Source organism: Herpailurus yagouaroundi, unplaced genomic scaffold, assembly GCF_014898765.1.
Source record: "Herpailurus yagouaroundi ecotype Mexico unplaced genomic scaffold, PumYag 77, whole genome shotgun sequence".
In the NCBI taxonomy this organism is placed as follows: Eukaryota; Metazoa; Chordata; class Mammalia; order Carnivora; family Felidae; genus Herpailurus; species Herpailurus yagouaroundi.
The window spans coordinates 8,226,974-8,254,082 of NW_024412388.1; the positions used below are offsets into that span (position 1 = coordinate 8,226,974).

The 27,109-nt window shown below is 53.0% G+C and overlaps 1 protein-coding gene across 3 annotated transcripts in view; it reads left to right on the forward strand.

Annotated features, from left to right (window-relative positions):
• The window catches only part of UBIAD1 (UbiA prenyltransferase domain containing 1), a 106,825-nt gene that overhangs the window by 6,787 nt on the left and 72,929 nt on the right, over positions 1–27,109 (forward strand). For 2 of the 3 annotated variants that reach the window (XM_040461208.1, XM_040461217.1), the window contains one exon: positions 977–3,421. The exons of the other annotated variant lie outside the window; for it this stretch is intronic. In XM_040461208.1, coding sequence (XP_040317142.1) covers positions 977–1,464 — 488 coding nt within the window. In that variant the 3' untranslated portion in view covers positions 1,465–3,421. Of the gene's footprint in view, positions 1–976; positions 3,422–27,109 lie in introns of those variants that run through there. 3 annotated transcript variants of the gene reach the window in all.

The following is a 27,109-nucleotide window of genomic DNA, read 5'->3' on the forward strand; positions in this document are numbered from 1 at the left end:
AAGCAGGCTCTGCCCTGATAGCTCAGAGTTTGACCTCATGAACTGTGAATTTATGATCTGAGCTGAAATCAAGGGTCAGATGCTTAACCAACTGAGCCACCCAGGTGCCTCAGGTCAGTATTTTGGAAGGACCCCTCTGGCTGCCCGTGAAGATTAGATCTGGGGGTGGGGGGTGGGGTCATAAGCATGGCTGTCACCATGTTCCAGGCATAGGATGACCATGACTCCTCTTTGGAGATGGGAGTGAGGCTGGATGGAGTGTGGCATCGCTGGAGAAAACTGGGCAGGTTCTGACGAAGTGGTTTAGACAGGATTTGAAGCGGGTTGGCAGTCCAGGAGGAGTTCACGGGGCAGGGGGAGGATTTAGTTTGAACTTCGTGGGGGAAGAGGAGCTGGGGGGAGTTAGTCTGGACTTCACGGGAACCAGAGAAGGGAAGCAGCATGGGAGCCTCGTCTTAGCCGTTTTACTCGTTATGTGGACGAAGGTTTCTTTATGTGGAGTTTGGGCACCATCAGATTTCACTGAGATTCGCTGCGGGTTTTCTAAACTAGAGGCTGTGGAAGAAGGAGGGAGAAAAGTAAGAGACTGGGATGGGCCTTCTGTGAGGCACTGACCGACGGAAGCGATGTCTCGCACAGGCCGGCGAAGGGAGAGAGAAACCAAAGTGGCCCGTGAGACCATTTAGATCCTCCATGGGCTCCCCCGTTGAATCGCGTGTGGTGGGAGCCCACTGCTGTTTGTTGTAGGACTTTGCTGGGGGACAGTAGGAAGGAGAGCGTGGGGACGACCCGAAGCCCAACTGGGTGCTAAGAGAGGAGTGTTCCCTGCCCCTCTGTGTCACTGGAGACAACCTCAGTTGTGCTCCGGAGGGCAGGGAGCTCGCCGACTGCCTGTGGTCTCTGAGAACCCCCTGCTCCCGGCCATCCGTTTCCAGCCCTGGATCTCACACTTCCTCTCTGGGTCTTCTGGCCGTAGGAATCGGATTCAAGTACGTGGCCCTGGGAGACCTCGTCATCCTCATCACTTTCGGCCCGCTGGCCGTGATGTTCGCCTACGCCGTCCAGGTGGGGTCCCTGGCGGTCTTCCCCCTGGTCTACGCCATCCCCCTCGCCCTCAGCACCGAGGCCATTCTCCACTCCAACAACACCAGGGACATGGAATCCGACAGGGAGGCCGGCATCGTGACGCTCGCCATCCTCATCGGCCCCACCTTCTCCTACATGCTCTACAACACGCTGCTCTTCCTGCCCTACCTGATCTTCAGCATCCTGGCCACACGCTGCAGCATCAGCCTGGCCCTGCCCCTGCTCACCATTCCCATGGCCTTCTCCCTGGAGAGACAGTTCCGGAGCCAGACTTTCAACAAACTGCCCCAGAGGACTGCCAAACTCAACCTCCTGCTGGGGCTCTTCTACGTCTTTGGCATCGTCCTGGCCCCAGCGGGCAGTCTGCCCAAACTCTGAGGGTCCCGGGAGCCCTCCCCACCCCCGTCCGTGCCCCCTCATCTTAGAGTGTGTTTGTCGAAGGCAGAGAATCACAGGAGGGAGGCTGATTTGGCAGTGAGGGGCCTAAGGATGGCTTCTGAACTGCCACCTTTTTTCTAATTATTATGCTTTTAAAGATAAGGTTTGTTTTTGTATTATTCTGTTTGACGGTGACTCTTGGAACCACTCGTATCAGAAGGTGAACTGGAAGCATGGCCCTTGTTTTATTTATAATTTCCACTAGGGGGTGCTGTTGGGTCACTTTAAAGTGGATTCAAAGGCCCTAAGACTTTGTGAAGGAGCCAGGTTGGCCTCAGGTCCTGAAGAGCCCTTGTTAACTGGGCCCCTCCTTGCTCCATTGACACGCAGCCAGCTTCCTCCCGGTATGCTGGTCTTGCAGGATGCGCTGGCGATCGGTGCTGGGCCCCGGGACCCAGGAGCATCCGTCTCTTACCCTGAGCCCTTGCGTCCTAAAATACACTGCTTGAGAGAGTCCCTTGTTAGCAGTCCAGCGTGGCTCCCAGCTTTGTGCCTGGGTTGTGTGTCAGGCGCGTTTGTCCTTCGTCTCCCCTTTCACTTATTGCCACAGCTGAGTGTCCTGCAGCAAAAGAGTCAAGCTGAGGGCTGGGAAAGGAAAAAACAAAAAACAAAAACCCACCCTGGAGGCAGCTGAGAAAATCACTCTGCTTTTGGATAGAATTTGGTGGGGCAGCTGTTTTCCCTGTATAGAATCTACTGGAATGACTCCAGCCCTTTCAGTAGCTATTAGGAGCCCTGAAATTGTAGAGGCACCGTCCTGGCGGACTCCTTAAAGCCCACAAGGTCGCCTCTTCCCCCACCTATTGCCTTTCCTGATGCTCCCCTGTGCCCACCCCCCATTTCTGTCCGGTTCCCATTTGTGTGTCTCCTGTCCGTGCAGCCTGACTGTTTGGGTAGCAGCTTAGCAGCTGAGTTGAGGACAGTTGTCACTTTCCACAGAGCCCCAGGGAAATCAGCTCTTCCCTGAACGAATAAGCCGACAGACACAGTCCTGACCCTGTTCAGCCGGAAGAAAGGCCCTGCCGGAGAAGGAACGGTGTCTTCGTCTTTGAAGACAGATGAGCAGCATTGACCCCGCTGCTCCCAAAGGCTTCAGTGGCCTTGTGCAGAGATCATTTGTGCCCAGAATGGGAGAATTCCAATGCTGCTTTTCACTTCATTGCCTGCAAAGTGTAATTTCTGGGCTACAGTTGCCCAGTTGCATTTGGTCCAAGACTGAAATAGATTGAGACCGTCATCATCATGCTTTTCCGTTGTGATTACAGCAGCCTTTCAGGTGATTCAGGGGCCCGGCCTGCCAAAAATGACAAGAATTAGTTCTTCACCCTTAAAGTCAGGCTGATTATGAGTTGGTTCCTTAAGATTGGTCAGTCTACTTGGGAAAAAACATACTTGGAAATTGCAAACGTTCCTCCAAAATTAAAGGTGGTTTGACTGCAGAGCTCCGGAATCCTCGAATGGTGGTTAGAGCCCAGTGACAAGAGAAGGAAGGATGGCCCTCCTCTCCTGCCATTCTTCCCAGCACCACTCTCGTTTTGACGCCAGGCTTGTGGCATTTTGGTGCTCATAGGGGTCCTGCCTTCAAAGATAGGCTCTCGTGGCATCTCTTCAGAGCAGGCCATTCTCACACAGGGCTCACTCCGGTGGCCGCAGGACCAGAGCTCCCTGTATCCCCAGACCAGACCCACCTTTGCAAGCACATGTGTCGGGAGGTGACATCCGGCCTCTGCACTGCATCATGGTACAGATTTTAACGCGTATTTTTTTATATAAATGTTTCTAAAAGGCCGGATTTGGTGCCAGGTTTTATATACAGGTCACCATAATTTGTATTACACCCCCTGATTCAATGAAGGTTTTCTTTAGACTTGTTAATAAAAACAATGTCTTATCAGTTGTCTCTGCTTTTCTCCTACTTCCTGTCTTGCTGTGAACTGATTCATGAATCTCAGGAGGACAGCGCAGGAACACCGGGCCATTCGGCGGGGGTGCGGGTGCGGCGCCTGGCCTCCGCCGACGAATCTGGATAGGGGTTGGGCCAGATTTGAGGGGCCTTTAGGAAAGACGGGAGGGACCGCTTAGAACCAGCCGGGCCAGGTCATCCTCACTTCCTCTGTCCTGTCCTGCATTCGTTTTCTGTTTCCTTGGTAGGGTCGCTGCGCTGATGGATGGAGAACATATAGTTGATAGAGGACGTTTGGGTTTCAGCTGGCATTTGACAATGTGTCCCTAGGAACAGAGCAGAGATATGCAGACCGGATACCAGTCTAGTCAGAGGAATTTGTGGGAGACGGAACACACTGCAGGGAGAGAGCTGGCTGATGAGGGCGTCCTGTCAAGGGGCAAGCCCATGTGAGCCTGCCCTCTGCCCTCCACCCTCCAGCCGGCCGGATCCAACACCTGTCAATGACTGGAATTAGCCTAAATCGCAGGCTTTTTTAAACCTTGGAGGAAGAGCTTAGAAAATGGCTGACCATTAGGATCCTCATAAATCGAAAGGCTGCTTTGATGGGTCAAAGGAGAAAATTCGCATGAATAAGTCTACTTGGGTCCCCAAATCAACTCGTGTGACGTCAGAAGGGGGAGATCTGTGGCGCGGCAGCAGTAGATGTGGTGGGTGTGAATTTTATCAACGACCCTGGGATACAATATCCCGTGCCTTTATTTCTGTGAGTCAGATTTATTCTGCTTCCCAGAGGGGTGGCTGGAAATTCAACCTCAGTCACCTGTTGGGCCCACTCCCATCCCTCTGGGATCACCCAGGACTCCTGGGTCTCGGGTGGGGGGAGCAGGAGGCCAGGGGTGTTGGCTGGGCGGGAAGCCCCTGTTCGCACCACAATCTAATAAGTCCACCTCCCCCGTTCAAAGCACCTCCTGCGTCTCCAGCCATTGCAGGACCTTTGCCCAAAATCCCAACCCGGAGACTCCATGCTGGCTTCTTCTGGAGTGGGGCAATCACATGTTATTAATTTTTCCGTTGGTCCTGTGTTCAAACCAACACACCAAAATCGGAGCCTGTTACCTGGCCCGAAGGTCAGTTTGAGTCAGTAATGAGTTCTGACTTCCGTCAAGGTTAATGTGATCCGAGGCAAATTAATAGGCGATTAGTGTCCAGAACAAGGGAAAGTGCAGGCCCTGCCATCCCTGTGTTGTTGGATTCTGTATAGGGCGCTGGGTCCGTTTCTGAGGTCTTTTCCTTTCTTGTTTGTTTATTTTTATTCTTGATAGTCAATCTGGGGATGGGTCAAAAACATGCCATGGTTAGAACACACTTGGATCTCAGCAAGGCATTTGGCAATACGGTATGAAATGAGAAATGGATGAAAATGCAGTCAGAGGAACTTTATTTCTGTGTGCACGTGCGTGTGTGTGTGCACGTGCGTGTGTGTTTTCACGCTGGTAACAGCTGCAGCAGAGATCTTATGTCCCCGGTATGGGAACTGCATTTTGAAGATAATGATTAACAGACTGGATCTTGTCCCGAAAGCAGTAGGCACACTGGCCAGGACACTTAGAACAATGTCGGCATGTCAAGGAGACTAACCAGAGGGGTGTGTGTGTGTGTGTGTGTGTGTGTGTGTGTGACTTCAAAGGTCAAACCTAGGACCAATGGATAGAAGTTAACATGGCCCCAAGTTTAAGCTATTAGGTCAGGAAGAACTTTCCAGCCATTAGAGAAATTGGCAGGTGGGATATTCAAAACATCACAGTAGTAGTGAGCTCCCTGTGACGAGAGGCATTCAAGTGAAGGATGGCTTGTCAGAAACATTGAAGCAAAGCCTTGGATGTCAGAGGGGTGGACAAGAAGACCTTAAGCGTCTCCCAATCCTGTGATAGAGTGGTTCTGTTCTTCGGGGATTTTTCTCTCAAACCTGCTCCCAGGGGTTGGAAGGACAGAGGACAAGAAATATGTCACCACTTCCTCTCTGTGCTGTCAGATTGTTGTCTGTGTGCCTATTTTAGCAGGCACAGCTGTGATTAATGTTCCTCTTTTTAGAGACTATACACACACGCACACACATACGTGCGCGCGCACACACGCACACAAAGAGTTGATTTTGCCCTTGAAGTGGAGTGGATGACAGCTCTGTTCCTCCGAGCCTCGCAGACCACTCTGCTGCTAATGGACTGTCAGCCTCTTTCATTCCGGGCTCGACTGTGTGCCGGCTGGTGTAAAAGCAGCGCCTCTGGCAAGAACCTGGCACTTGGGTCTCAGCCAGTTGACATTTGTGATTTGCCCTTCTTCAAATCGGTACAGCCCTCCCACCGTGAGTAACTGAGCCAGGATGCCAAAGGGTGGTATAAACCAGGTCAGGTCCCCTGCCTGCAGAGGTGACAAGGGCTGAGCCCGGGCTCTTCAGGAGCGCCTGCAGGTGGTTCCTCAGTGGGGGAAAGTCTAGAATTGCAAGGCACGGACCCCTTCAGTGCCCCCGACCCACTGGACACCCGGAGAGCTCTGGGAGGGTGTTGATCACACGATGTCAATGACGTTTGGGACAGAAAGGGAAGTTGGTCTGGGGGCGCACTGTGATGCTAATATATCCAGAGAGGCAGCCCTCTGTGCTGTGTGACTCAAGGGGCACCCCAAGTCCCCACCCCCACCCTCCTGCCATATCCTTGTCTCTCTGTCCCCCAGCCAGCCTCAGCATTATTCCCATTAGGGTCATGGTGGGTTTAACAGGGAAGCCCGGGGGCTGGCCCTGGTGCCTTTGGGGGCATGTCAACATGACTGCTGTCCGTCTCCCCCAGTAGGTGGCAGGACTGGTGCACAAGGACCTGTTTTACTTACTGTCTAAGGTAGCACTTCAGATCCAGCTCGCCTTCTTGGCGCCCGGACGCCTCCAAATGAATGTTTGCTGAGTGACTGAGTGAATGACAATAATAAAGCTATCACTTTATTAGGTGATAGCTAATTAGCTTTATTAGGTGTGTGTTAGGCATTGTTCTGAAAGCGAAAATACATTCTTTTAATGCTCAGGACAACCCCACGAATGGAGTATTAAGGTCCCTCTTTCAGAAGAGAGGAAACTGAGCCTCAGGGACTTGATTAAATTCTCCCAGGGTCATCCAAGTAGTAAGCGAAGGAAGCACAATTCAAACCTTGGGCTCTTTCAGGGCAAGGTCTGCCCCTCATGCCTGTCATGTGTGTCTTGTGTGGCCTTGTACGCAGCACCTTGTACACGGGGCTCAGCCAGTTGGTCTACTCTTGGTAGTGGTGGTGTCGGGGGAGCAGACAAGGCTGAAGGTGGGGGTGCCAGAGAAGGGCCCTTCGGAAGCATCAAAGAGGGACGAGCCTTCGTAATTTCCCTGGCCTCGCCACTGCTCGTCGGTGCTGGAACCACTCCCAAGGGTGAGTGATGGGGCCGGCTGCAGGCCCACAGAGGTGGCCTGGGGCCCTGGCAGGTGGTTCCCATCATGGAGGGACTGCCACCTCCTGGCTGTGGGTGCCCCAGGGAGGGAGGCACACAGAGAGCCTGAGGCTGGCAGAAGAGACGAACTGTTGAAGGTTGAGGAGGCGCCATGGGCTGGGCACTGGCCTCTAAACTTCAAGGTGAGCGCCTCCCTCCCTGCGTCCCCCACCCCTGCCCAGGCCCTCAGCCCTGCACCCTCCAACGCCTCCAGGGGGCCGACTCTACAGGGACGGTAATTAAGCAGCTTGTCGAACCTGCTCTGGTCAGTCTCATCCCCCACAGTGACACGGGAAGGTCCGTTCAGGTTACATTTCTACTCCTGGGCCCACCAGCCTACGTTCATTTTCTCTGTTCCTTGCAGTCCCCACCCAGCCACTGACTCAGAGTGCCCACGTCAGGAACGTGGGTCACTCTGCTTCCTGAGAGTGTGGCTGGCTGCCAAGTGGAGGGAGGGGTGGGAGAGACCGAAGGAGCCCCTCCTTACCTTCAGAGTGAGCAGCCCCCGGAGCTGATGGTCATACAGTGCTGGGGACACAGAAGACGCAGTGGGAGGAGGCTGAGTGAGGCATGTCACCTAAAGAATAAACACTGGCCACCACGGTGCCCTGAGGGTAGAGAAGGGGGTGCTAGATGGACCTAATCATCGAGGCTTCCAGGAAGGCTTCTGGGAAGAGGTGGCCATGAGGGTGATTATTTCCTTGGAAGCTGAGGTGCTGGTGGACCCCGGCTGGAGAAAGTCCCTTGACCGCTGCCCGCGAGTTTGGGTGAAGCTTCATCAGCCTCTCAATGAGGCAGGTGTGCTAAGGGCCATGACACCACCACCAAGGTCAAAGCCAGAAGGATGAAAAACCCTGACACCTCCTTGCTGAGAAACAAATAGGAGGGGACGGTGGGGCATTTAATCAGCCAGGGCTGCCAATACCTAATCAAGATGAATGGCCTTGAGAGATGAAGCCCAGGAACAGCCCTGTGTTAGGAGATGGGAGACCGCACTAGGGCCCCTGGAAGGCCAGATTCCAGAGAGATGCCAACGGGGTTGGAGGTCACCACTGTCACCAACTGTCACCAACCAGGGCTTTCTGGTTGACTCTTCTCTGGCCGAAGACCTTTACTGAGCCTGCTCTGGGCCGGCTGTGTCTCAGGACTGATGATAAATGGGGCGCCCCCCTCCCTGCTCTTTAAGGACTCAGGTGAGCGGGTGGAGACAGCACACGTGGATAAGTTATTCTCATGCTGTCGCAGGTGCCATAATAGGGGCCCAAAGGGTGTGAGGGGGGATGAGGGTGGCAGAGATTAATTGCTCCAGACCCGGAACACCAGTTCACTGTTGACCCGAACCTTTTTCGCTCGGGCTTCTGACCGCTGGTCTTCTCTGGCGCCACCTGTAGGCGGCTGCGGGGCAAGCCAGTCACTCACAATTAATTGAGCACCTACAAACTGTGTTACACCCTGGGCTAGGCTCTGGGGGATAGACCCAGTCCTGTCCTCAGGAATTGCCCAATCCCAGAGGAAAGACAGACAAACAGGCGCTCCTTGTATCACTCGTGGAGTCTGGCGGCACTGAGTTTAGTCAAGTCCAGGCTGTACCGCTTGCCTACCAGGCGTGCTCAGCCACGCTATGTAACCCCTTTAAGGGGGTCCTTTCCCCCAAATGTACCGTGGAGAGAGGTAACATCTCTCCTTGGGCTCCCGTCAAAGTTCAACAAGGGAAGAACATCCAGGAAATATCTGAAGTCTGTTTTACCAGGGTCGCCATTAAATTACAAACATTTGCTCATGTGTAAGTGTGTGCGAATGTGTGTGTGCACTTGTGTACGTGGGGGGGGGGGAGGATACCTGCCCTCTGCCCCCTCACCAACAGGGTAGTTATTATTCTGGGTATTCAGGAAGAACCGAAAATTAATGGAACCTGATGCAATGAGCGACACCTTGTAAAACAATCTCAATTACCAGATAACCAATCTCCGTGCAATTCCAGAGAGGATAAAAAGGCCACGGGGGCTGTGAGCAAATGAGAGCCCAGAACTGCGGGCAGAGGCAGGGAGATGGAACCGTCCGTTATCTTGCCAGCTCAGAACAGAGGTTAGGCACAGGGGCGGGCTGCTGTGCTGAGAAGAGACATTCTTTCTCCAAGAAGGGGCGAGGCGGGGACGGTGAAGAGCAAAGATAACCGAGTTAGTCAAGTGGGGAAGCGGGCTGTGTAGTCTGTGACCCCCGGGGCCATCGGGTGGCTGCAGCTCAGCGTGCTTAGGCAGCTCTGGGACACCTGCTTCCCCAGGAGGGGCCGTCCCCCTGGAGAAGCCGGGCCCTGCCTTGGAACCTCCACTGGCTGCCTGGCGGACCGTTACATTATTCTCCAGCCCCTTCCCGGGCTCTGTGGGGAGGGTGTCCTCGCATTCACGTCCTGGGGTGTGTCCCGAGATGGAGAACTTGAAGGAGAGGTGGGGGTAACAGCAGACCGTTCACCCCGCCTGACCGTGGCCAGAGTGAGAGTCTCCCTCCTCCGAGTCCAGGAAGCTGGGTGGCATTCACCAAGGCCCTTCTCCATGCACCTCTCAGCCCGCCCTCCCCCACCCCCGCAGCCCTGAGAGGTGTGGCCTCGGCTGGCTCCACAGGCTGAACGGTTCCGTGACTTGTTCAAGGTCACAAGGCCATGGAATGGCAGACCCGCCTTGGTGCTTCTCTGACTCTGAATGTGGCTCTCGTTTGGTTAAAAATCTCATTTTCAAAACTTTTGCGTGAAGGGGGGGGGACAACACAGGATGTTTTTTTTTTTTTTTTTTTAATAAATCTCATTTTGAATTTAAATCTCTTTAAAAATGTTGAAAGAACCACAGCTGCCTGTCTGTTGTCTTCCCTCCCCTTCTCCTTCCGGCCTCTCCCCTCGCTTCCCTCCCCTCACCGGCTGCCCTGAGCTCCCCCTGCACATGCCAGCCACCCTGGGTGCTGGAGGAGAGATAGGAGAGGTAGGGTCAAGGGGCCTGGCAGAGGGAGGGGAGGGTCTCGGGGTTCCCACTGTTTGGCAAGGGGCTGGATGATTCTGTGCGTGGTGCTGTCTGACCCCAGAGATTATCTCCGCCATCCCTCCCATCGGGAGCAGATGCATGGCTCCCGCGAATTCGGGAGGCATCATCTTCACGCCGGACAATATCATCTAAGGAGACCCACACTGCAGGGTCTCACCAGCCTTGTTCTCCGCCCTTTTGCTGTCTGACCCGGGAGAGGCTCACATAACGTGTGTTCTCGCCTTTGAGAATTATGGCGACTCCACGATGGAGTTAAAACGGTTCCGATTTTGTAGCTGAGGCAGCCGAGGCTCCTGCGGCAGGATTAAGCACCTTGCTCCCGATGTCCCCGGGCAGATACAGCCACCCGAGGTGGCAGAGCCAGTGGCCCAGCCAGGATTGGAAGGCAGGTCCTGTGACTCCGAGTCCAGTGCTCTCCCCAACCATGCCGCCAACCTCGATCCCAGCCTCTAGAAGGCAGGGGTGGCTTTGGAGGATTGTGGCTTCCAGGTTGCTCCTGAAACGCCCACGTCAGAGACAAAACGCAAGTAGAGCGGCAGGCCTGACCCTGCGCAGAGCGGGGGAGCGGCGATGGCTCCCCGGGTGGGGATAACAAACAGGCGAGGAGCTGCTGATTGGGAGATAATCTCTGAGAAATGATCAAGTGCCAGTTGCTTCCGCAGCTGCAGGGCTGCATCTGGGCCCAGTGCTGACGTGAGCTCCACCCCCAGATCCGCATTGTCACTGCTTGTTGGAAAAACAGATGTTATTGTCCTCTGTTCCCATCCCTTTGTCCCTAATAGGCACTTAAGTGCAGGAGGGGGAACGGAGAAAGGGGGATAGAATCTGTGTCTATTTCAGGCTCTTTCCGGAAGCTTGCACTTCGGTGGGATTTGCTGCTTGGGGTAGAATGGGTGCACGGAAGGACCTCCTCTCCCTGCCCTGAGTGCCCAGGGCTAGCAGGTGCTGAGGACTGGTTCTGGGAGGGGGTGACTCCATGTCTCCTAGGTGCCCTGCTTGGACTGGACCTTTGGCTGACGTTAGGCAAAGGGCCACCCCTGGCCTTCTGCCTTGACTCCCAGAATTTGGAAGGTTGGATAAGGTCAAGGGCTGATGGGATCAAGGTCTTGAGTCCTATTCTTATTTGGGATTCATTCGTTTGTTCGTTCATTCATTCATTCATTCATTCATTCATCTATTCATTCACTGACCTGCTGCTGAGCACATTTCTTCAGTTTAACCCAGGCTCTGACAGCAGCATGCTGCTTTGCGGGTAAAAACTTCTTGTGGGAGAACAAGACATCCTCTTGCATCAGGCCACCGTGGCTCTGACTTAATGGGAGCTCAGAGGCTCTGCTGCACAGAAATTGCTCTGCAGCAACCTGCCCGGTGCCTTGAATCCCACCATCAGTCAGTCTTCTGGATGAAGGCATTGTATTTCCCAAAGGGCCCTGCCGAAACACAAGTGCATAACTGAGGAGGGCTCACAGAGGGGGAAAAAAAGACCTGCCCGTCACCAGGGATGGAGAGACACAGAAGAAGAGAGATGTCCAGCCTCTGGGCTGTTGCCCTGGGAGGGCAGCCTGAGGGGCTGTGTGAGAAAATTAAGGACGCGGGGGAGCAGTTCCTAGAGGGATCGGGTCCTGCGTGTCACTGGCTGCCCAGCTCTGCTCAGACCCACGATGTAAGACTAAGGAGTCTTACGCCAAAGTAAGTCTTACACTTACTAAAGAGTGAGGGGAAACTTTGTATGCTCTGCTGACCCTCAAACCTCAGAAGCTCAGAGATGGGGCCACGTCAGTGGGGTAGCAGGGGCAGAGACGGGGTAGAGGTGGACGCATGCCCCTACTGCCTTGCCTCTGGCCATCTCTGTTCTGTGCCCGTCTCCTCTCCCAGCTGGGGCCAGGGGCTGATTGCAGGTGAGCTCAGGCCCCCAGCCGGCCACTTCCCTGGGCCATCCCGATGAGTTTGATGAAAGAAGAGAGAACGTCATCACTGATGGGGGTGCGGGAGACCCTGTCCTGCCACACCCCCTTTACCTGATGGGTATTAGGCCTCTAATTAACTGGGGAGGTGCCCACGAGGCAGAGATGCCCTCTGTAACCTCTTACTACTTAATATTCCAAACCTATTTCACCTCCCTGTAGCAGAACTTCTAAAAAAGTCACATAATTAAAGCACATTAGAATTCATTTGAAATGGTTTCCATAAAGACAATTATTATCTAGTGATGATTCTAGGTGAGTGAGCTTACAGAATACCAGAGCTGAGGGAGGGCTCGCCCCCTCGCCCCACTTTGTTCTCCAGGAATCTCTCAGGAAGGGCCTTTGGAATGTTTCTTAATGCCCTCCGGCCCCTCCCCACCTCACTGCCTTCCACAGCAGCGTGAATACACCATCCACCATCCAGCAGCTTGCCCCCAACCCCTGAGTGATAAGGGGTTGGATGAGGAACATCGTTCAGGAGAAAATGGAAGGAATCTGGCCAGAGTCCCCAAAGCCTTGCTTACCTCTGGTGGCTCTTTATGCCTCCCCCAGACTCCTCTGCCCCCCTACACACTTATCCCTATCCATCCCTTCCCCTTTTCTCAGATCTGGTGTGGCAAAACGGGTGCTCTCTGGAGCACAGGGTTTTGTCATAGCGACAACACTCAAAAGGCTTAATATGGAGAGGAAACCTGGGAAGTTGGAAAACCATCTCCTTGTCCCCAACCAGGGACTCCTGATCCAAAAGCCCTGAAGGCAGTGACCGTGCCTTAGTCATTTCCCATGTCTGGGACTTGGGCTGGGCAGATGGGCCTCTTTAAGGCATGTTCCCTTTGAATATACTTTTTTTAAAATTTATTTTTAAAGCTTATTTATTTTGAGAGAGAGAGAGAGAGAGAGAGAGAGAGAGAGAGAGAGAGAGAGGCAGGAGGAGGGGCAGAGAGAGAGGGAGAGAGAGAATCCCAAGCAGGCTCTTCACTGTCATCACAGAGTCTGACATGGGGCTGCATCCCAGGAAGCGTGAGATCATGACCTGAGCCGACACCAAGAGCCAGTGGCTTAGCCAACTGAGCCACCCAGACACCCAGAGGTAGTAGAAAGCAGTGGATACTCCATGATTGGCTTTGACTTGGATTTGGGATGAGCGCATGATATGCAACATGCACTCGTTTGCGAAAGATTTTTTTAAAGTTTATTCTCTTTACTTTTGAGAGAGAGAGGCAGAGAGAGAGAATCTCAAGTTAACAGTGAGGAGCCCGATGCGGGGCTTGAACTTGCAAACTGTGAGACCATGACCTGAGCTGAAATCAAGAGTTGGACTCTCAACCAACTGAGCCACCCAGGCGCCCCTGCAAAAGATTTGACTCTGTAAGTGTGTGTGCTGTTGCTAATATTAAAATTAGTTGGCAATTTCTGAATACATACTACTCAGCTTTGGGGTGAAATCGTCTAGAAGCTTCCAGGTGGCAGTGAAGTCAGACTGAGGCAGAAGTAAGAATTTGACATAGGTTATCTCCTCCCTCCACCTCTTGTCCCTTGACTCAGTGTCTGATGTGGTTGCTGTCAGGTTGCTGAAATGCACATTTCTCTCCTGCTTTGATGGGTACCAATGTCAGGTCTTGAATGAAAGCCACCTCCTCTTGGTATGAAGGATGAGAAAGACACTGCCCATTGGAGGAGGGCACTAGGGGCTGCTTCCAGATTGATGACTATGGTGCCCTGTATGCAACAAGCCCCCCTTCTCCCCGTGGCACGCCCATTTGCAATGTGCCTACTCTCCAGTCTTCTTGTCAAGAGGCAGAGTCTCTTTCCCATCCCCTTGAACCTGGGTTGGTCTTTGACTTCCTTTGGCCAATACAATGTGGTGGACGTAATGCTTCCCAGCCTAGTCTCTGACAGGCCTTGCAGCTTTTGCCCTCCTCCACGGGGGACTACCCTGAGGCCGCCAGGTGAAGGAGTCAGACCCAGCCTCCTGAAGGGTGAGAAGCCACATGAAGTGGAGATGAACTATCGCAGCTGAGGTCCCCAGACCATCCAGCTGACAAGCCAGCACCAACCACCAGATGTGTGTGCGAGGCCAGTTTTAGGCCCTCTGGCCATCCCAGCCACCAGCTGATTGAACACGAGGGAGTCTGAGAAGAAGCAGCCCAAGACACCCACAGAATCACAAGCAAATAAACAGTTATTCTAAGCCACTAAGTTTTGGGGTGGTTTGTCACACAGCAATTCATCACTGATACAATTACTGACACCCTTGCCTGAGTACCCACTGGCCAATGCCAGCACCCTAGGGGACAGGACTGTGCCTTCAAATGCTTTGTCCATTCTTCCATCTAGAAGCCCCGGAAGCAACTTTTTTGCCTCAGATTTGTTTCTTTCCTCATCCCCACCAGTTTCCGGGCCTGACACGGCAGTGTCCATTGCTCTTTATTAGTTTAATATATGTTGAAGCTTCCAAATAGATGCTGGGGCCCAGGTGGAACAGATGAAATGTGACTAAGTTCTGGGGGATGATTGATAATGAGTAGGGACTGGAAAATCAATTGTGTTAATTCCTAGTCTGTCACTGGGACCGAGAATTAATGAGAAAATCTGTCTAACTTAATGGTATTTACACATTATACAGAGTGTGATAAAATTGTCGGCAGGTGCTGCCTGGCATTCCAATTACACACGGCCTGCACAGCCTGAGGGGCAGGCGGGTCTGAGCTGTCCAGGACCTGGGCTGGGCGTATGGAGACTCGCCCCAACGGCCACACTAAACTCTGAGTAGATCCCAGACCCCTGCGTGGATCTCAGTGGCCCTTCTGGTCCCTGCCATTTGGGGGTGTCCAACTGGCAGTGTCTCTGGGATTTGCCGGAGGGTACATTTACAGGGCTGCTTTGAAGGTAAGCACTCCAGAAGCCACATGCGCAGTTGGACAATGGCCAAGGGTGGGCTCAGTCCTATGGGCTGGCATGATTTGAGAGACACAGATGATCCTCCTGACCCACCTGACCCCTTCCCCGTGGAAGGTCAGCACCAGTCCTGCCCTATATACCACATCCACATGACAAGTCACTTTTGGAAGACACCTTGAAAAGCCTCATGGAAAGGGACGGGAGAGTCTTCTTTGGCGTCTGAGTGTTTGCTTCCCTGAAATTCTGTCCTGACCAGGGCCGTCCATGGAGGTGTCCCCGAGAACCCTCAATTCCTGGCATTCACACCCTTGTGTGGCCTTCTTTCATACTGAATAGGACTGATCCGAGGATCCAGTAAGATAATGCAGACATGGCTGCATGTGACTTCTTTTTTTGTTTGTTTTAATTATTTTTCAACATTTATTTATTTCTGAGAGGCAGAAAGAGATAGGATGTGAGCAGGGGAGGGGCAGGGAGAGAGGGAGACACAGAATCCAAAACAGGCTCCAGGCTGTCAGCACAGAGCCCCATGCGAGGCTCGAACCCATGGACCACGAGATCATGACCTGAGCCGAAGTCAGACGCTTAACTGACTGAACCACCCAGGCGCCCCTGCATGTGATTTCTGAAGCCAGTTCATAAAAACGGCGGCAGCTTTTGCCTCGCTCTCTCTCATCGCTCACTCTGGGGAAGGCACCACCATGGGGGGAGGAACTGAGGCCTCCTGAGGCCAACAACGAGCACGTGGGAGTGAGCCATCTTGGAAGCAGGTCCTCCAGCCCCGGTCAAGCCTTCAGATGACCACAGCCCCGGCTAATGTCTTGACTGCAACTTCCAGAGAGACCCCGAGTGAGCTTGCTCCTGAATCCCTGACCCCCGGAAATGGGGAGGGATCATAGTATAGATATTTGTTATTGTTTTAAGCTGCCAGGTTTGGGGGTACTCTGTTGTGCAGCCATGGATAATAATACTGGTGGGAGGGAGATGGTGGGAGGTGGGAGGGAGAATAATACAGGTGGGGGGGGCAGCACCAGGGGTCTCCATGTGGGGTGTGGAGCTGAGGGACGACCGGATTTTTATTCAAGTGAAACCTACTTGTGTGTTTCACTGCTTCCCATACCCTGCCTTTCCCATCCCGAGCCTTGAATACACTACTCTCTCTCGGTGACTCGAGGGCTGGGGTGGGGTCCCAGCCCTTCTCACCACCAGAGCTGGTGGCCAGCCGGCTGTCTAATAGAGCAATCACAGCAGTGCTTGCAGGGGAGGCTCTGCAGAGCACAGGGAGCCCTGTAGATTTCAATCCCTTCCCTGTTTAATCTTTCCTTCACTTCCTTTGGTTCACATGTTTCCACATGCACTGCAGAGTTTCAAAAGATAAGCCCCACAACCAGACATGGCAATCCACCCTGCTGTCCCTCCAGCGGGAGCAGAATTCAGCCAAGCAGGAAGCTACAGGCTCTCCAGTTCTGGGAGCTCGAGAAGCCTGCAGGAGTCAGGGACCTGGGAACCTCCACTTCAGGCTGTCACTTCCTTTGGCCTCTGTCTCGGACCTTCTCAAATCCCATCAGCCCCCCCTGGATGGGCTGGGAGCTGCGTACCCCTGGAGGGGTTGGTCAGCCTGATGCCATGAGGCCTAATGGTCAAGGGCAGGGGTCTTTGAAGTCAGATAGGCCTGAGAGTAAATCTCAGCTCTGCCACTTCCTGCCGTGTGGCTTCAGACAAATGACTTTTTTCTCTGGCATTCGATTTCGCTGGGCACTCAATAAGTAGGAATGGCCAGCCGTGAGACTTGAGTCTGCAGGCGACCCCTCCCCGATCTCAGTGCCCCCCCGCCCCCCGCCCCGGCCTTCGTCTCGCTCAGCAGGTGAGCAAGACAACTCTCCTGCCTCCGAGCACCGGCCAGGCTGGGATGCTGTGTGACATAAGGACATTAAGCAATCCTTCAGGCCAAAGAATCCCCACATAACAAATTCATTCTGTGTAATAAAGAACTTGGCTGCACCCCTGTTCTGAACGTTTGAGATCCGAATTGCTGCCTTGGAACTTCAGAGACGGAGGAAGAAGAAATGAGCTCAGGGTCTCTGGGAAAAGACCTTTAAACCTGTTTTGGAAATCAGACTTGTCTGACTGCGGCACATCTCCCCTCCAGGTTTGGATGAAGGGAAGGGACTCTGGAGGGCTGCCTGTGGGGGCACAGGGAACAGTGGGTAAGGAAGGACAAGGTTCAGGAAAGGAGGGTGACAGGGACACACACATGCCCTCCTCCTGCCTTCATATGGCTGCCGTCTTCCTGCCCAAGGCTGCCTTTGACGCTTGCTCTTTCGTTCATTTACTCACTCAACATCCTGACATGGAGCACCCCTGGCTGCCAGTGAACAGGCAGGAAGGGCCAGGTTGATTAACGAAAGGTGAGTTCTAAATCCCAGAGTTTATGGAACCAATCCTTGCAGCTCAGCCCCCACTCAGGAGTCCATGAAAATAGACGTTATCACGGGGGTGCCAACAAAGGGTGACAAAAACGGTCCACGTGAGACTGGGAAGGCTGTCACAGAAGAGGGCATGTTTGAGCTGGGTCTCGCAGGCTGAGCAGGAGTTCCTCTCGGGAGGAAAAAGAAAGTGAGGAGGAAGGGGTGGAGATGAGAGGAGCAGAAAGGGCATTCCAGGCAGAGAAAGCAGCCTATTCAAGGCACAGAGGTGGGGAGAGCATGGTGTTTTTGAAAACAGCAGAACACAGCAGTGGTCTTCACTTAAAGTGCGTGGAGAAGGTACACGGGGATGTCTTCTCTCAGCTCCACACCCCAGGTGGAGATCCCTGGTGCTGCCCGCTCGTCTCCCTCCTACCTGACACAGAGTCACCTCTGTGAGTGACCATCACCTCACAACAGAGTACCCCCAAACCTGGAAGCTTAAAATAATGACAAATATCCACACCTGAGATCCCTCCCAGTTTCTGCGGGTCAGGATTTCAGGAGCAAGCTCACTCGGGGTCTCTCTTGAGGTTGCAGTCAGGAGGTCAGCCTGGGCTGTGGTCATCTGAAGGCTTGACCGGGGCTGGAAGACCGTTTCCGAGATGGCTCACTCCCGTGTGCTGGTTATTGGCCTCAGGAGGCCTCAGTTCCTCCCCCCATGGTGGTGGCTTCCCCCAGAGTGAGTGATATGAAAGAGAATGAGGCAGGAGCTGCCATGGTTTTTGGGAACCGGCCTCAGAAGTCACAGTCAATCATGAAGGCTGGCAGCTTCCTCTATACTCCAGACAAGCACTGCTGACAGCATGGCTACTGGGGGTCCCTGGGGCGGTTGTCCCTGCCCCCCAGAGTGGCCAGCCCCTAAAGATTGTGATGTAGGTGTGCCCATGACTCTGTTTGGGAAATCTTGACATGAGTACCTGCAGTCAGGAAGGCAGACCCTTGCCGCACACCCACTTGAAACTCTGTCACCATCCTGTGTTTCCCCACACACCTCACCCTCTGCTTGTTGCACCCCTGCCTTGCTTTGTCTTTCATACCAAAGGACGATGCTATTGGAGCACAATTGGAGCACGGAGGAAGCAACGACCCCAGCTTTATGGAGTACTGACTGTGTGTTAGGTGAGTACTGAGCACAGTAAAGGGGCTAACCTCTTACAGCCTCTCTGTGGGGTTGCTGTGTCCCCATTTTACAGATGAGAAAACTGAAGCACAGAGAGGGTAAGTAGGCTTGCCCAAAGCCACCCAGCCCTTAAGTGGCAGAGCTGGGTTCTACCTCCACAGCCCATCCTGCTAACCTTATATTTATTGCATCTGTGAAGCCACGGTTCATCAGACAGAGGTGGGGGTTCACAGTGCAGCGAGAGAGACGGAGGTTAGACATCGAGAAGGTTCTCCAGGCCCCGAGGCCTCAGAGTAGCTTTGTCCCCTGTGTTCAGAAAACGGATCTTCCAGACTCTAGGGAGCACTGAGGCAGCAGCCAGGCCAAAGGGCTATGGCCTTTTTTTTTTTTTAATTTGTAAGAATTGTGGTAAAATAGGGGCGCCTGGGTGGCTCAGTCGGTTAAGCATCTGACTCTTGATTTCAGCTCGGGTCATGATCTCACAGTTTGTGGGTTCGAGCCCTGCATCGGGCTCTGCACTGGTAGTGTGGAGCCAGCTTGGGATTCTCTCTCCGCCCCTCCCCTGCTGGTGCTCTATCTCAAAATAAATAAATAAACTTAAAACATTGTGGTAAAATACACATAATATAAAATTTACCATTTTAACCATTTTTTAAGAATACAGTTAGTGCGTTCACATTGTAGGCACCGTCCATCCCCAGGACGTCTCTGTGACACCTTGAGGTCTCTGCTGGTCCCCAGTTCTCCTGCCAACCTGGCCCCCTTCCCTCCCCGCTGCCGGGGCTGGGACCAGTGGAGGCAAGAGCAGACTCTGCTCTTTAGAGGGGAGGATTAAAATGATCCACCTCTGGGGCGCCTGGGTGGCTCAGTCGGTTGAGCATCCGACTTCGGCTCAGGTCATGATCTCGCGGTTCGTGAGTTCGAGCCCCGCGTTGGGCTCTGTGCTGACAGCTCAGAGCCTGGAGCCTGTTTCGGATCCTGTGTCTCACTCTCTCTCTGCCCCTCTCCCGCTCATGCTCTGTCTCTCTCTCTCAAAAATAAACATAAAAAAATAAAATAAAAATAAAAAAAATAAAATGATCCACCTCTGAGGTCTGCTCTCTGCTTCAAAGGCCTGCAGCCGCAGCACGGATGATGGGCTGTAACGTGGCATGAAAGGGAGTTTATCTATAGTACCGGGAGCTCGGTAACTCATAAACCTTTCATTAGTTTTACATCGATGACGGCTCAAGTCCTCGGAAGTAGACTTCGGCTGGAAGATAGATGTCTCTATAAATCATCATCTCTGAAAATTAGGGAAATCGAGGGAGCCTTTTTATAGGATTTCCCGGCCGCTCACTTGCATTCCTGCCCCCTTTCCGAGCTGACGTTGGATTCCAGCCTCATGCCCTCAGACGGAAAACATGATCGGAGGCTCGGAGAAGGGACTAGAAAGGGCACCAAACCGCCCTCCCTTCTCCTGGGCCACCTCCAAGCCTGGAGGCTGCAATTCTGCTCCTATATGGGCTGTCTTATTATCTACAGAGAGGCTCAGGGAAGGAGCTTTCTGGAGGGTGTTTCTGTGAGAGAAAGAAATCAAGCAGCAGCAGGGGAGCAGACAGAGGAGCTTGAAAATCTAGCTCTCACCAGAAATGGGAAAGAAGAGGGGAGTCCTTTGCTTGCTGATGAGAACAAGAGTGATGGGAACTGCACTTCGAGCCGGGTCTGTCACGGAGACAATCACCAGTGTGTTTTAGGTATTATTGGGAATGTTTCTTATCTGCTATGGACTGTATTAGCGATGTATTATCATTACCCGCCCACTTTACGGATAAGGAAACCGAGGCCTAGAGAGGCCAAACGACCTGCCAAAAATGACACGGCCGAAAGTGGCAGGGCTCGGGCCTGACCCCCTGCCTTACACGGCTGCTCCTCATCCTCGGGGCCGCCTCTCTTGGGCTTGACTTTAACAATGCCACCTTCCCCTCTCTCAGTCTGATTCTTCATCTCCCAAATAGAGAATCAACTTCATGTCCCCCAGACGTGAAGTAGGAGGCGAGCCAGCCGGGAAGCTCAAAGCTTGGAGCTCTCCCGAAGGATAAACTTCTCCCAAAGGCAGGGAAAGCTGTTCGTTTCTGGATGATGTCCACACCTCTGATTCATGGTGTCTTCGCCATGTCTCATGGAGACTTGGTGAATGTGCCCATTTTACAGATGGGGAAATTCAGCCCTGCCCTCCCTCTCTCCCCTTTGCTGTTTCAATCACACAGTTAGTAAATGGCCGAGGCCGGCTAGAAGCAGGTCCTGGCTTATCCTGTGGTGTCAGAGGCGGGCGGACCCCTCAGCCACCACAAATGGGCTCTGTGGAAGGCCATGTCTCCAGCCAGGGTGTCAGGGCATCGGTCCCCTCTGCTTCTCATTCAGGGAGGGGTCGTCTTCCCAGTGGGTTCCCTTCTGTTTTGCTCAGCCGCAGCCTCAGATGCTCCTGTCCCCACATCCCACTCCGCCCCGGGCTGCCCTAAACGTTCAGACAAATTATAAGAAACAGCAGAGAAGCTATGGCAGAGAAGTGGGCGGGTGATTTGATGGACTGGGTGGGCCTCAGGACACCTGGTGTTTGCCAGGTGCCGTTAGGTTCCCAACAAGGTTCAATTTCCTTTCCTCTCCCCGGCTCTTGCCCCTGCAAGCTGAGCAGTGATGGAACGAGGGAGGGAGCCAGAGGGGAGGCGTTGTGGTCTCTGCTGTGTGCTGGCTGCAGAGCAAGAAGGCTCCCAGCAAGTAGTGTCCCAGGAGGACTTTTGTTCAGAAATAATATGCATGAGGATTTATTTCCTCATTGCTGGGCTTCCAGCTAAGGGCCGGCTTGTTTCCGCTTGGCCCGGGCAGGAGAACTCCCCTAAAGGTTTCAGCGAAGCAGCCAAAGAGTCGAATTCAACTAGCATTAACTGAGCACCTACTGTGTGCGAAGCCCTGCACCCATGGCTTTATTTACGCCACGGAACTTTCGGAGCCACCTTCTGCGTTTGGGATTCTTGTTCCCATTCTACAGATGGGGAAGGCGACTTCTTCAAGAGTCCGTAGTTAGTAATAACACTAGTAGCTGACATTTACTTTCTACGTGGACTTGTCATGAGCCAGTTACACTCAACGAGCTCCACCCCTTTAACTCATTGCATCCCAACAGCCCTGGGAAGTAGGTACTACTATTATTCCCATTTTGCGGATGGGGAATCTAAAGTCCGGTGAGATCGAGTAATTGCCTCAGGTAACAGAAGTTGTAAGCGAAGGAGCTGGGGTCCAAATTCGGGCCAGCCAGCACCAGGGACCACGTGGCAGAGCTAGAAATCCCATCCAGTTCTTTGGCTCATGACCCGGTTCCTAAATACCACAGTTATTCTTGGCTTGGTGCCCTTCCCGTCCATGCGGAAGGATGGGGTTTGAGGGACTGTATCCACATACCTAAAGATCTCAGCAATTGTAAGGCCAAAACTCGGAAGGACGTCTTGCTTGGGACATTTCAGTAGCAAGTTGTAGAAACCCGACTTAAGAGGGGCTTTTTTGATTCCAGTGACTGGGGAGTCCAGGGGTGGATCCAGGGATCAAATGACATCATCAGGGCTCAGTCTGTCTGCCTCTGGACCTCATTCACCAGCAGTGATCTCTTCTGTCCTCGTGGTAGGGAGGTGGGTGGGTGGGTGGGGCTGCATATGCTGGCAGTGTGGGCACGGCTCCAAGGCTCCCAGCTAAGAGGCTGAGTGGGAGCTGAAATATACCCGACACTCTGCTTGCCAAGCTCTGTCTCCTGATATACAAAGCAGTGTTGGCCCAGAGGGGCACTTTTCCTTGTTCTTCTGCCAGGAGGACTCACCTATTCCTTTTTTTTTTTTTTTTAAGTTTATTTACTTTGAGAGGGACAGAGAGAGTGTGAGCGGGGGAGGGGCAGAGGGAGAGAGAGAGAGAATCCCAAGCAGGCTCCATCCACACTATCAGTGCAGAGCCCCATGTGGGACCCGAACTCACAAACCGTGAGATCATGACCTGAGCCGAAATCAAGAGCCAGACGCTTAACCGACTGAGCCACCCAGGTGCCCCTCAGCTATTCCTCATACATGTAAGATGTGTATAGACCATGGGTAATCCTGACCCGTTCTCTTGGGGTCCGGGACCAGGTGCACACCAGCACTCCCACACCCCCACTTGGCAACTCTATCAGATCCATACACTTAGTGAATATTCATGGAGCCCCTACCATGGGACACTTACTAATTTCCTGCAAACGTTCTGCCCTCTGGCAGCTTACATTCTGGTAAGGGATCCAATTGGCTTTGCTTGGGTCACATGACCAGACTTGGACCAATCACTATTGCCCAGGGCACTTGATTGACAGCCTCACCGGGACCACCTAGAACCTGGGTGGTTGCTCTGAGGAGATCGGAAGATTAGGCTGCAGAGGTAACTGACATCCGTTGAACTGTGGGGTCCCAGGAAAGTCTTGGTCCTTCTCTTCTTTGGCCAGTAACTTTCCCACCTGCATGGGGAGATGCTATCCCTAAAGGGCTCAGCCATCCGCCTATCACAGGTGAAAAGTTCCTCAGGTCTTGCTCAGAAAGGTCATGGGTCAGGTCAGGACTGTTTACCCAACATCATCGTGGGCGTGACTTTCAGTTTGGGGAAGAAGAAAAATGATGGTGCCTAGGGGATTGCCTGGAGGGTGTCCATGTCAAGGATCAGGGCCTAAATGGGGTTCCCAGTTCAGTTGTCTGTGCGTTGGTGGGGGGTTTACTGGGTCTGATGAACATGGAGTACTAGTTATGTGGCAGGAGCTTCACCTGCTCTGTCTCATGTAAGATCCGCACCTGCCAGGGAGGCATCGTCGTCCCATTTTGCTGGTGAAGAAACTGAGGCTCAGAGAGGTAAGGTAACAGAAATAGGTTCACTCTGCTGTGCTGGCTCCAAAGGCCCCCCACTGAGCCCACAGAGACACTCCTCAAGCAGAGGGCGCCCTCCCCACACCACCTCTCACATGACCTCTTGAAGACGGGGTTTCAGCTCCTGGTCCCTGCCTCTCCTTCTCCAGCCCACCCACTCCTAGAGGCTCAGCAAACCCTCCTGCAGCTCCACCTTGTACCATCTCCCCTGCTCCCACTTACATCTGGGCGGCATCTTCTGGGTTCCTGAGCACTTTCTTGTGCTCTCACCATCAAAGGGCGAACATCATCCATTCCCCGAGGCCACCTCCTCCTCCCAGGTGGCCCATCCCAGGCACAAGGTCAAACCCTAGCTGAATCACATGGCCTGTCTGCCGCTAGAGGGAGCCCCCAGCGTGGCCTTGTGGCTTTCTGGGGGGCTGAGGGGTGGGGCCCTGTAGAGGGCGCTGGGGATGTCTTTTGCCAAGAGTCTCATGGAGACTGGGGTGTCCCGACAGGATGATCCCTCCGGAGACCAAGAGGCTCTGGTCTGTGGGCTCAGCATCTCCACGATTAAAGAATAAGTCTGGGGAGATGCGAAGAGCTGGAAATGGAGCCCCGGTGGCCAGAGCTGTGGCCTCAGGCTCTGCCTCCCCTCCTCTGTCCGCTGCTGCTGCTCACATTTACTGGAAGCCAGAAGAGAGCACGTGACACTCAGCAGCCCATCAGCGGCTTTGGTGTTCCTCATTCATTGATTCACTGACTCATTCATTCAGAAAATATTTGAGCACCTCTACGTGGGAAGCCTGGGCTAGGCCTTGGAGATACAGACCATGGTGAGCCAGACACAGCCTCTGCTGTCATGGAGCAGTTAGTCTTGTTGGGGGGGCGCGTAAGGGAGAGATGCATAAACAAGCCATTGTAGGGGCGCCTGGGTGGCTCAGTGGGTTAAGCGTCCGACTCTTGGTTTCAGTGCAGGTCATGATCTCATGGTTTGTGAGTTCGAGCCCCGCATCTGATTCTACACTGACAGCGCAGAGCTTCCTTGGGATTCTGTCTCCCTCTCCCTCTGCCCCTCCCCTGCTTACTCTCTATCCCTCTCTAAAATCAATCAATAAATCAATCCATAAATAAAATGGAAAATAAAAGATAAATAGACTTAAAAGCCCCCAAGCAATTGTAGTGTTGTATGTTACTTAACATACACTCCAGGTACACACAGGACATACTTAACCTCTACCGTGGGGGACAGGAAGGCTTCTCAGGGAAAAGATGACCTCTAAGCTGAGACCCAAAAGAGCCGAGAATTAGCTAGGCAAAATGAAAGTGTCGCAAGCAGCGTGATCAGTTTGTACAAATGCATGCACACACGCATGTATCCATCCAACAAATACTTTTCTAGCACCTACTATGCACCAGGGACTCTTCTAGATGCTGGGGCTGGCTAGAGTGGTGAGCCAGGCAAACAGTGTCCCAACATCAGGGTGCGTATGTGCTGGTGGAACATAGCCTCCAAAGAGGCCACAGGGACATATGCACCCCGATGTTTATAGCAGCACATGGACAATAGCCAAAGTATGGAAAGAGCCCAAATGTCCATCAATGGATGAATGGATAAAGAAGATGTGGTATATATATACAAGGGAGTATTATTTGGCAATCAAAAAGAATGAAATCTTGCCATTTGAAGCTATGTGGCTGGAACTAGAGGGTATTATGCGAAGTGAAATTAGTCAGAGAAAGACAAATATCATATGACTTCACTCATATGAGGACTTTAAGATAAAAAACAGATGAACATAAGGGAAGGGAGGCAAAAGTAATATAAAAACAGGGAGGGGGACTTAAATGTGGAGAACAAACAGAGGGTTACTGGAGGGGGTGTGGGAGGGGGGATGGGCTAAATGGGTCAGGGGCACTAAGGAATCTACTCCTGAAATCACTGTTGCACCATATGCTAACTAACTTGGGTGTAAATTAAAACAAAAAACAAAACAAAACAAAACACAGACGCACCTTAAAGTCACCAAGTTGTGCACGTTAAATATGTATAGTTTTTGTATATCAATCATTCGTCAATAAAGATGCTAAAAAAAAAAAAAAAGAGGCCATAGGGAACCATGTGGAAGAGACAGGGGCCTCTCCCCTTTTCAGAGTACTCTGGGCCTCAGTCTCCATTCTCTTCCTGATGAGCCTTGCGACTAGCCCCCAAGCCTTCCCTTGACGGTCAGATGTAGGGATGTCACCCAGTCCATGGGGGAGGGCGCACCTGTGCCAACGTAGCAATAGCCCGGACGGAGACCTGCTGAGCGGTTCTGCTAATTACAGTGATGAATGGGTTTAATTTACTTGGAAGAGTAATGTGCTGTCACTCTATTGTCAGAGATCAGCCCCAGTGTCTGCTCCCTCCCCTCTTCCCGACAGGTGCCTGCCCAAGCTCTTGTAGCTTCCCCACTGGTGGCCCAGGCCCTTTCCTGCTCATCACCCTGTCTGCTTGGGACATGTCTGCTGCCTCCTCTGGTGGCAAGGGGAGTAGAATTCTTAATCTTTTTTTTTTTTTTAATGTTTATGTATTTATTTTGAGAGAAAGAGAGAGAGAGAGAGAAGGGGAGGGGCAGAGAGAAAGGGAGAGAGAGAATCCCAAGCAGGCTCTATACCACCAACGCAGAGCTTGAAGCAGGGCTCGAACCCACGAGCCACGAGATCGTGACCTGGGCCAAGATGAAGGGTTGGATGCTTAACCAACTGAGCCACCCAGGCACCCCAAGTAGGGGGAGAATCCTTATGTGTCTCCACTGCAGAGAGTTGTGGAGCCACAGCTCATTGGGAAGGGTAGACCTTCCCATTTCCTGGGTCACCACTGCACGGGCCGAGAGCCCCCATCTCCTGTTGCCGCCACACCTCCCACCCCTCTATCTCATCTCCTAGATGAAGCCATTTTATGAGGTTCCCTGTTTCACGGCCACCTTCCGGCTCTAGGGCATGAATGCTGGAGGACAGGGAGCTTCTCAGGTGCTCTGTTTGTTGAATGAATGCGTGAATGAGTGCATTCATGAAAGGTCCATGAGAACCTCACCACCCCCCCACCCCCACCCCATGTGCCTTAGGCCTTGTAACAGGATGACTTTGGATCCTGGCGCTTTCCTTCTCCAGATCTTGTGTGTCTCCCTTCTCAGCTCTACTCCCAGGTGACGTCTGTAGGCAACGGGGGCCCAGACTCTTCATTCTGTAACCTTAGCGATGTAAGACCACACAGCATGGAAGCTGAACGGAAGTTGAAGCCTGGTGATCTGAGCCCATTGTGGGCGGAGCAAGGACATCAGGACCAGAATGTGCCGCCCTACAGCCAGAGAAGCCCAGGTCCCCACTTCTAGAGGATGGTTTCGAGCCTCCCGCTTGGGCTTCCTTTGACTGCTACCATTTTTACAGCCATCCTGGGAGGGGCAAAGCTTCCTTGTGATCAACAGACCGTCTTCTCCTGCTGTCTGGCCTGACTCTCCACCTCTGCACCCGACACCGCTCTGCAGCATCGAGTCTGAGTGGGGAGCTAGGAGGGGGCTGTCTTCTCAGAGCCAACCTAGCAGCTTTCTCCTACTTTCCAGGCCAATCCGGAGACCATGTTCAGGTCTCCTGGTTCCTCCAGGTCCAAGGACCGTTATTGCCAAGACTGTCTTAGCCTCGGGTCAGTGGTGTCAGCCTAGCCCCTCCCCTCCCCCCCACTCCCATCCCCACCCCCACCCCAGGGCAGCTGGGACAAGCTCGGCTGAGTAGATGGCCTTGGTCAGGGGAGAAGGGAGTGGTGTTTGTTT